This window comes from Carlito syrichta, unplaced genomic scaffold (assembly GCF_000164805.1).
Source record: "Carlito syrichta isolate Samal-C Ts95f unplaced genomic scaffold, Tarsius_syrichta-2.0.1 Scaffold303220, whole genome shotgun sequence".
Taxonomy (NCBI): Eukaryota; Metazoa; Chordata; class Mammalia; order Primates; family Tarsiidae; genus Carlito; species Carlito syrichta.
The window spans coordinates 62,743-73,581 of record NW_007247316.1 but is presented as its reverse complement, the minus strand read 5'-3'; the positions used below and the strand labels follow the sequence as shown (position 1 = coordinate 73,581).

Below are 10,839 nucleotides of genomic sequence, written 5' to 3'. Positions count from 1 at the left end.
ACTCACCTCAGCCTCCCAAGGCGTGGGATTACAGGCTGAGCCACCAAGCCTGGCTTTTTTCTTTTTTTAATTAATTATTTTTATTTTAAAGATGTGGGGTACAATTCAGGGTTAGATATACAACTGCTTATTATGCAGATACCCTTGTTGATGAGGTGAGCCCCCCTCCCCCAGCAGATTCCCACTATTGATGTTATGAGACTTGATTTTTGTTTGTTTGTTTGTTTTGAGTTGGAGTCTCACTCTGTCGCCTAGGCTGAGTGCAGTGGCATGCTCACGGCCACCACAGTCTCTGCCTGCTGGGCTCAGGTGATCCTTCTATCTCAGCCTTTCAAGTAGCTGGAACTACAAACATGAGCCATCATGCCCAGCTAATTTTTTAATTTATTTTAGAGACAAGGTCTTGCCAGGTTGCCCAGGCTGGTCTCAAATCCCTGGTCTCAGGCAATTCTCTTACCTTGGCTTCTCAAAGTGCTGGGATTACAGGCGGGAGCCACCACGCCTGGTTGACAGTTGATTGTTAAACACTGATGCTGGTTTTCTCATGAAAAAAGATCTCGGTTTTAGATTTCAGAGCATATCTGTGAGTATAGTAGAAATTACAATTTCTGTAATATGAAAAGATCTGGTGTCTGCTGAAGTTCATGATTAGAAAGGGTACCTAGGGCTCCTAGATTTTTTTTTTAAGTGAGAAAGCCAGGTTTATTGAAAGGACAGAGAAGCTCTCACAATGGGAGGGAACCCAAAGGGGTTTCCCCAGCTCCTAGATTTTTCCAAATGCACATTTAAAGTCTTTCTGCTTCTCTCTTACTTTATATTATATACATCTGTTATATTTACAGCTTATCTGAGAGTGAAAAACTTTATAATGACTATTTCTGCAGCTTCTAGTTGTCAAGGCTAATAATCTCAATAAGTGTTTCTTTTAATACATTTAAATAACATTTTGTCTTTTTTTTTATTGAGTACGAGTCTCACTCTTGTCACCTAGGCTGGAGTGCAGTGGCATGTTCCCAGCCACCACAGCCTCGACCTGCTGGGCTCAGGTGATCCTTCCGCCTCAGCCTTCCAAGTAGCTGGAACTACAGGCATACCCCACCACACCCAGCTAATTTTTTGATTTATTGTAGAGATGAGGTCTGGCCAAGTTGCCCAGGCTGGTCTCAAACCCCTGGACTCTGGCAATCCCCTTGCCTCTGCCTCCCAAAGTGCTGGGATTACAGGTGTGACCCATCACACCAAACTCATTTTGTCTTGATTTTTGCAAGGTTCTCTTTTTCCAGGGAACTATTAGACAAAGGAAGAATACACTTACATAATCTGCTGGTTCCCAGCATATATTGGCATACTCATTAAGTTAAGTTTAACTTTAGTGGCCTACTTAAGCTACTAGAATATGACAGAATTATAACCAACATTATCCTAATGATATGGAACTTGTAGTCTAATACACAAAATAACCAAAATAATAATAATTCTTATATTGATTGCTAACATTTATTGACCATTTTGTACCAGATGATTTTTTTAAAATTTTCATAAAAATTATCTCTTGTAAAACTCAACTCCAGGCTGGGCACAGTGGCTCACACCTGTAATCCCAGCCCTTTGGGAGGCAGAACTAAGAGAATTGCTTGAGTCCAGGGATTCGAGAACAGCCTGGGTAACTTGGTGAGACCCTTTCTCTACAATTAGTCAAAAAGTTAGCTGATGGGAGGCCGAGGTGAGAAGATTGCCTGAGCCCAGGGGTTTGAGACCAGCCTGAGCAACTTGGTGACACTTCATCTCTACATTAAATCAAGAAAAATTAGCTGGGTGTGGTGGCATGTGCCTATAGTTTCAGGTACTTGGAAGGCTGAGGCAGAAGGACTACCTGAGTGCAGCAGATCAAGGCTGTGGTGGCCATGAGCAGCAAGCCATTGTACTCCAGCCTGAGTGACAGAGTGAGACTGACGCAAAAAAAAAAAAAAAAAAAAAATTAGCTGGGGCCAGGCTTGGTGGCTCAGCCTGAAATCGCAGCACTTTGGGAAGCTGAAGCAAGTGGATTGTCTGAGCCTGCAGGTTTGAGACCAGCCTGGGCAGCTTGGCAAGACTTCCTCTCTACCATAAATAAATAAATAACTTAGCCAGGCATGGTAGTACACATCTGTAGTTCTGGCTACTTGGAAGGCTGAGGCAGAAGGATCGCCAGAGCACAGCAGGTCGAGGCTCCGGTGTCCGGGAGCATGCCACTGTACTCCAGCCTGGGTGACAAAGTAAGACTCCAACTCAAAATAATAATAACAATAATAATAATAACAGCTGGGTACAGTGGCTCACACCTATAAACCCAGCACTTTGGGAGGTGGGGGTGAGAGGATTGCCTGAGCCCAGGGGTTCGAGACCAACCTGGAAGGATCACCTGAGCCCAGCAGATCAAGGCTGAGATGTCTGTGAGCATGCCACTGCACTCTAGCCTAGGTGACGTAGTGAGACTCCTACTCAAAAATAAAATAAAATAAAACTCAACAACAGGCCAGATTTGGTGGTTAATACCTGTAATCCCAGCACTTTGAGAGGCCGTGACTGAAGGATTGCTTGAGCCTGGGCAACATAACTAGCCTTTTCTCTACAAAAAAAAAAAGTCAAAAATTAGCCAGGCCTGGTGGCATGTTCCTATAGTCCTTGCTACTCAGGAACCTGAGGTGGAAGGATTGCCTGAGCCCGTGAGGTCGAGGCTACAGTGAGCCATGAGCATGCCTCTAATCTGCACTCTAATCTGGTCAGCAGAGCAAAGCCCTGACTCAAAAAACAAAATAAAAATAAAACTCACAACCCTATTAGGTAGGTACAATTACAGATGAAGGAATTGCAACACAGAGAAGTTAACTTACTTCCCCGAATCACCCAGTTATTGTCATTGCTGAACAGCACATTCTTCTTTCTACTTCTCAGGCATTTATATTCCAGAGGATGACAGAGATGCCCCAGAGAAGTTTCGAGGTCTTGGTGTACGAATTGAGGATGATGTAGTGGTGACTCAGGACTTACCTCTCGTCCTTTCTGCTGATTGTCCCAAAGAGATGAATGACATCGAACATATATGCAGTAGGGCCTCTTGATTTTCATTGCAGCCCACATGCATCTCAGGTTCAAGAGGGGTGTACCCTGGCATCCCTGCACATGTGTTTTCTGAGTCTCTGTGTATGCATTTATACGTGTTCCATCCAAGAGTATAGCAGCTATGAGTTTTTTTGTTTTAAGTAACTAGAACTCTGGAAACATGAATTTTTGAACAGTATGTTACTGAAGCTTTAGTAACATTCTGTAGAATTAATGACCCAAGCAAGTTTAATTTTTAAATGTAAAGAAAGTTTTTGGTTACATATGTACGTGCATTCCAGTTAAAACATTTAAACATATAGAACATTTTTGTCTTCTTTTCAGGTCCTTTCCTTTCTGCACATTTACTGAAATCCACCTAATACCGTAAGATGTTTGGGTGATGTCTCTGTTTTGAGCTAATCACCAGGGTCTCTGCCTATGCCAAAAACCACCTGTCAGTGATTGTGAGTGGCCAATACATAACTTCCATGACTCCTCCTACCTAGTTCAGAGCCTGTGTATCTGCTGGAGCCACATGAGCCCTCCAGGGCACTGGTGTCCTGCAGTCTTACCTTCCAGCCACAGTCCAGATTCCAGCAATACTAGCTATCAAACAAAACGTTTTGAGCCCTTCTTGCCATTTGGTTGGCTGGGATCTGGAAGGTGTTTAGATTATTGGTAAGGATGGAAATGGAAGAGAAAGAAAAGTATGTATGTGTCTTTTATAGATCCAGACATCAAGCCATCTGTTCTCCTTTTTTTTTTTTTTTTTTTGAGTAGGAGTTTAACTGTGTCACCCAGGCTGGAGGGCAGTAGTGGCACGCTCCTGGCCACCTCAGCCTCGACCTACTGGGCTCAGGAGATCCTTTCTGCCTCACCTTTCCAAGTAGCTGGAACTACAGGCACACATCACCACACCAGGCTAATTTTTTAATTATTGTAGAGAAGAGGTCTTGCCAAGTTGCCCAGGCTGGTCTCGAACCCGTGGGCTCAGGCAATCCTTTCTCCTTGGCCTCCCAAAGTGCTGGGATTATACACATGAGCCACCATGCCCAACCTTTTTCTCTTAAATTTAAAGATGATTCCTTTTCCAGATATCCATGCTTCTTTTATAGGTCTTAATGCACTGACCCTAATGAGTTACTCATGTAGGCAAAAGCAAATTCTCTATTTACCCTGTCAAGGTCAGAAGAGTTGCACCCAGTTTTTAGAGTACTACCCCTGTTATCATTCTGTGATTTCTTCTAGTGCTGATAAAAACAAAATATGGAATCTACCAAGTACCTGTAAACATCCTTGTCTTTCTCTGATGTTAGCAGTGGGACAGCAGTGGTAACGAGTCATATTTCTGTAAACATAGCATTGGATGCAATTATACAACTTAATTTGCAAGGTAAACAAGGCTAGATTACGCAGATGGTTTATTCAGGAGTTTCTGTGATAGAGGGAAGCTTTAAGAATCAGTGTGTGGATTGCCTGAGCCCGCAGGTTCGAGACCCGCCTGGGCAACTTGGCGAGACCTCATCTCTACAATAAATCAAAATGAGCCGGGCGTGGTAGCACGCGCCTGTAGTTCCAGCTACTCGGAAGGCTGAGGCGGAAAGATCGCCGGAGCCCAGCAGGTCGAGGCTGCGGTGGCCGGGAGTGGCTACTGCACTCTAGTCTGGGTGACAGAGTGAGACTCCAACTCAAAAAAAAAAAAAAAAAGAAAGAATCAGTGTGGCTCAGTGGCTCAACCTATAATCCCAGCGCTTTGGGAGGCCAAGGTGAGTGTATTTCCTGAGCTCGCGGGCTCGAGACCCGCCTGGGCAACTTGGTGAGACCTCGTCTCTACAATAAATCAAAAATCAGCCGGGCGTGGTAGCATGCGCCTGTAGTTCCAGCTACTTGGAAGGCTGAGGTGGAAGGATTGCCTGAGCCCAGCAGGTCAAGGCTGCAGTGGCTGTGAGCATGCCACTGCACTCCAGCCTGGGCAACAGGATGAGACTCCAACTCAAAAAAAAGTCCAGGCACAGTGGCTCAAGCCTGTAATCCAAGAACTTTGGGAGGCCAAAGTGAGGGGATTGCCTGAGCCCACAGGTTCGAGAACAACCTGGGCGATTTGGTGAGACCTCATCTGTACAATAATTTTTTTTTTTTAATTTAGCCAGGTGTGGTAGCTTGCGCCTGTAGTTCTGGCTACTTGGAAGGCTGAAGCAGAAGGATCACCTGAGGCCAGCAGGTGGAGGCTGCGGTGGTTGTGAGCATGCCACTGCACTCCAGCCTGAGCAAAGGAGTGAGACTCCAACTCAAAAAAAAAAAAAAAAAAAAAAAGGAACAGTGGGGCTGGGTGTGGTGACTCATGCCTATAATCCCAGCCCTTTGGGAGGCAGAGGCAAGAGGATTGCCTGAGCCCATAGGTTTGAGACCAGCCTGGGCAACTTGGTGAGACCTCATCTTTACAAAAAATCAAAAAGTTAACTGGGCATGGTGGTGGACGCCTGTAGTTCCAGTTACTTGGAAAACTGAAATGTAAGGATCACCTGAGCAGACCATGTTGAAGCTGTGGTGACCATGAGCGTGCCACTGCAATCCTGCCTGGGCGACAGAGTGAGACTCTGACTCAAAAAAAAAAAGAAGAAATCTGTATGTTCACCTCTTTTAAATCTGGATATGGACCCAAGATGTTCAAAGCATGCTTACTGTTAGAACATAAATTTGAGAGTTTAAAAAATATATTTGTATTAGGAAGCACAAGCTAGGGGATTAACAATATCTGCAGTACTGGAATTTTGCCCATTTTTTCAGGAAAACCCGAGGTACACAGCCAAAAGCAGACAGGCAGTGACTTCATCAGGAGATAAAGTGATACAAATCATATTGTAACTGTGCTCAGTCAGGAATGCTTGACTTTGCTAACCTTATCTAAGCAGCTATGTAAATGAGGCTGCACAGCTGGAGTTTCCATCTCCCATGCTTGCCCTCACACCTCCCTCCAACTTCTCAGTCCTGCACTACTTTCTAAAAGAAGGGGGGAAGGGGGATGGTGGGAGGGAAATAAATCCGTAACTCTGGCTTCTCACTTCCTAGGCCTCTGTGCACGGCAACCTTTCCTTGGATTGTGTATCCTTTGTTCATTTATAATCCTGGAATAATGAATTTACTTTCTTCATATAAGTCATTTTTTGTGGTCTTCCACTTTCTAGATAAAAGCCTTAGGTGACTTTTATGTATAGCAGCATGCTTGGATAGGAAGCAGTCTTCTGGTAAGATTCCATTCAAATTCTGCAGATGTTACTGGTAGTTAGAAAGGCTGTTGGGGCATTCTTTTCGTGACCTAGGAATATTGTCCTTTGAGTCCCAGATTAACCATAGCAGCTAAGTATTTGAATTAGAGTATGAGAACTATCAAGATAGCATAATGAACATCTCATAGCAATATTTTAGAGGCCATCTGATATAGTCAGGATTTATTGAGCAGATAATTATGCACAGTGCAGCAATCCTATTCATTCTTACCTATGCTACAGGCATATCTCACATTTCCCTTTAGCTTTTTTTTTTTTTTTTAAGAGACTGCTATTGTTTTCAATTATTGTTGAATATACAGTAATTTTATTTGTATGTTATCAGGAAATGGCCCATTCAACTTAAGTGAGTTTTTCAAATAATTAAAACTTAATTATTTGAATTGCGTTTCCTTTGCTTCAGGAATAAAATATTTCCAAACATTTCTTAAAATTCCTAAAATTTAGATTTAGTTTACTAACCTCTTACATTTAGCAAAGCTGGGACTTGAAGTTCTTCCATAGTTTTTAATGGTTTGCATGTCAAAAGCTTTTAAGTGTATAAAGGTAAATAAGATACATTTCAGCGGTTTAAGGTAAGACTTTTATATTAGCTTTTCAAAATTAATTTTTTTTTTCTGAGTTGGAGTCTCGCTCTGTTGCCCAGACTGGAGTGCGGTGGCATGCTCAAGGTCACCACCTGCTGGGCTCAGATGATCCTTCCGCCTCAGCCTTCCAAGTGCAGCTCATGGCCACCACAGCCTCCACCTGCTGGGCTTAGGTGATCCCTCCACCTCAGCCTTCCAAGTAGCTGGAACAACAGGCACATACCACCACGCCTGGCTGATTTATTTATTTATTTTATTATTGTAGAGCTGAGGTCTTGCCAAGTTGTCCAGGCTGTTCTCGAACACGTGGGCTCAGGCAATTCTTTCACCTTGACCTCCCAAAGTGCTGGGATTATAGGAGTAAGCCACCATGCCCAGCCTAAAAAAAAAATTTGTTTTTAATTGATATAGTTTTACATATTTTGGGAGTACATAGTGATGTTTCTATATAATATATAGTAATCAGTTTAGGATAATTTGCATTTTTTTGTTGAGTTAGAGTCTCACTATCACTCAAGCTGGAGTGCAGTGACATGCTCATGGCCACCACAGCCTCCACCTGCTAGCAGGGCTCAGGTGATCCTTCCACCTCAGCCTTCCAAGTAGCTGGAACTACAGGCATGCATCACCATGCTGACTAATTTTCTGATTTATTGTAGAGACGAGATCTCACCATGTTGCTCAGGATGGTCTTGAACCTCCGAGCTCAGGCAGTCCTCTCGTCTCTGCCTACCAAAGTGCTGGGATTACTGTGTGAGCCACTGTGCCCAGCAGGTCTTTAGTTCTAAGTGTATTAAATACTTCGTATAAAATCAGCGGGGCGTGGTAGCGCATGCCTGTAATTCCGGCTACTTGGAAGGCTGAGGCGAAAGGATCGCTGGAGCCCAGCAGGTCGAGGCTGCGTTGGCCGGGAGCGGCCACTGCACTCCAGTCTGGGCGACAGAGTGAGACTCCAACTCAAAAAAAAAAAAAAACTTCATATATACACCAGGCACCCCTACTAAAAACCTTAATTTTTAAAAAATTGTTTCAATGTTACTACTGAAGTTTTTTGCCCTGAATTCAAAATATATAGTTGGATTATCATCAACGATACCATCTAAATGAAGGAAGCATAGCTAGATAGTCATTGTCACATGCTTTTATGTATTTATTTTAGGAATTGCTAATTTTTCCTTGTAATCAGGAAACTGAGACTTTTCTTTATTTGAACTACAACAGCAGAAATACTGGAGTAAGATCTCTTTCCATAATCATAGTAGTCAAGTTAGAAAGGTGCTCCTGATGGTAACCTAAAGTACTCTATATATAAAACCTTGGTTTTTTTCTCATTAATTTTTGTAAGGTGAGAAAGGGAAAACCCTTACCATAGAAATTCTCTCTTAATTAAGATAAATATCCATAAAACAAGTTAAATTTTCAGATGAAGACATGCAGCTCATTAAAACAGAAAAATTTAGCTTTGTTACATATTTTTCCACATGTTCATAACCCACACCCTCCTCAGTTTTGTTAATAATACAAACATTGCAGATGTGAAGCACGAGTGCTACTTCTCCCCTCTCCCGTGCCCATGTCAGAGATCAGGAATAAAGCATAGTGAGCTGTTCTATCAGTCCAACTGTGACCTCTTTGTAACAGTATTTGCAATAACTGCTGCCAAAAAAAACCAGTTGGAATCAGGTAGAACATATCTGCCATCCCTCAACTAGTGTATGATAGATGACAATATAACTTATTTGTGTGTGTGTGTTAGAAAATAAGTAAGGGCCCACAGTTGGTGGCAGTGTAAAGAAACGTGCTTGGAAGAGGTTCTTAGGGTGTGGTTAATTCTTTTCATTTTGGTTTCCTGAAGTGGAATCTATAGCCCATAACCTAAGCTGATAGGGTAAGTTTTAAGCCTGAGCAAATACATTTTAAGCTGGTGTTTTGAATACTCCTAGAGTAATGAAAGATGAAAGTTATTAAACTCTAACATTAGAGCGGAATCTCACTGTTAAAACCACGTGGGTTCTCCTGGTTGCTCTTCTTGTCTCTCTGTGTCACTGAGTTAGAGCATCATTATTTGTTTGTATCAGAGGTCCCCACTGGAATCAAGACTTCCTAGGGTATACTCTGAGAATCTGAGAAAACTACAATCTTTGTTAGCATTTCTTAATGCTTAATGTGACTTTTGTGCAATTATGTAAGTTCAATTTTGACAAAGAACTGTTACTTTTTAAGTCATTACTATTCACTAAAAATAGATATGTCATTTCCCAGCAAGGTAAAAGCATTTGTTACTGTCATTTTAAAAATAAACTATAAAATAACATAGAAATGTTTGGTGTGTCTGTTATTTTAGAATCTAGAGTTCACAGGTTTAAACATGAAAACATTTTGTTTTACAAAATATTTTACAATGTATTCATTTACTGCTGTCACAGAATCATGATAGCAAACTTGAAGTGATCTTATGAGGCACAGAGGGGATTTACTTACACCAGTGGATTTGATACAGCCTATGAAAAGCCTGACTTTCCACAAAACCAACCCATAGGTCTCCAGATAGCCTCTGTATCACTCAAGACTGTAAATTATAGCCATGAGCATTTTATGAAGGATGGATTTTTGTGGTGAAATACAGTCAACTTAGAAAATTTGAACTTTGTCAATGAGCCACGTAACTGATCACAAGTATGACCATCTCTTCTTTTTAGGAACCACCTTTGACATCTGACACTCTCTGTAAGATGTGCTTTCCAACATGTTTCACACCTGGCACACATAAAAGATACTTTCTGTATGGCACAATGGATATGTTTGAGGGTACTTGGGAGTGAGTACATGTAACTTGAAGAAGGCGTTTATTACACATTTTTATATAACTGATAAAATATGTATAAAGTTTTACAGAAATTTCAAATTTTGTATTACATGTCCAAAAAGTAATTATTTATTTATTTATTTATTTTGAGTTGGAGTCTCACTCTGTCGCCCCAGGCTGGAGTGCAGTGGCATGCTCACGGCCACCACAGCCTTGATGTGCTGGGCTCAGATAATCCTTCTGCCTCAGCCTTCCAAGTAGCTGGAACTACAGTCAAGTGCTGCTACACTAGCTAAGTTTTTGATTTATTGTAGAGACAAAGTCTCACCATGCTGCCCAGGCTGATTGTAAACCCCTGGACTCAGACAATCCTCTCGCCTCCACCTCCCAAGGTGCCAGGATTACCGGTGTGAGCCAACATGTCTGGTGCTGTAATTTTTTATTTTTATTTTTTTTTGAGTTGGAGTCTCACTCTGTCATCCAAGCTGGAGGGCAGTGGCACGCTCCTGGACATCACAGCCTCGACCTGCTGGGCTCAGGTGATCCTTCCATCTCAGTCTTCCAAGTAGATGGAATTACAGGCACACGCCTCCATGCCCGATTAATTTTTTTGATTTATTGTAGAGATGAAGTCTCACCAAGTTGCCCAGGCTGGTCTCGAACCTGTGGGCTCAGGCAGTTCTCTCACCTGTGCCTCCCAAAGTGCTGGGATTATAGGTATGACCCACCGCACTAGGCAGTTTTTTTAATGTTTTTTATGTTGTTGTTTTTGAGTTGGAGTCTCACTCTGTCGCCCCTGCTGGAGTGCAGCAGCACACTCCTGGCCACCGCAGCCTTGACCTGCTGGGCTCAGGTGATCCTTCTGCCTCAGCCTTCCAAGTAGCTCCGTGCCCAGCTAATTTTTTGATTTACTGTAGAGACGAGAACTCACCATGTTGCCAGGGCTGGCCTCAAACTCAGGCTCAGGCAATCCGCTCACCTTGCCAGAATCGGTGTTTTCATTGAAAATGGAGGGGAGCCGGGCTGGGTGGCTCAGCCTGTAATGCTGCGCCTTTGGGAGGCTGAGGTGAGTGGA

General features: G+C 42.7%; 1 protein-coding gene across 1 annotated transcript in view; it reads left to right on the top strand.

Annotated features, from left to right (window-relative positions):
• The window catches only part of XPNPEP3 (X-prolyl aminopeptidase 3), an 84,927-nt gene extending 81,721 nt beyond the window's left edge, over window positions 1–3,206 (top strand). Inside the window, exon 10 of the mRNA XM_008058130.2 lies at window positions 2,935–3,206. Within this exon, the coding sequence (XP_008056321.1) occupies window positions 2,935–3,101 (167 nt within the window). The 3' untranslated portion in view covers window positions 3,102–3,206. The remainder of the gene's footprint in view (window positions 1–2,934) is intronic.
• Window positions 3,207–10,839: the final 7,633 nt, after the last annotated feature.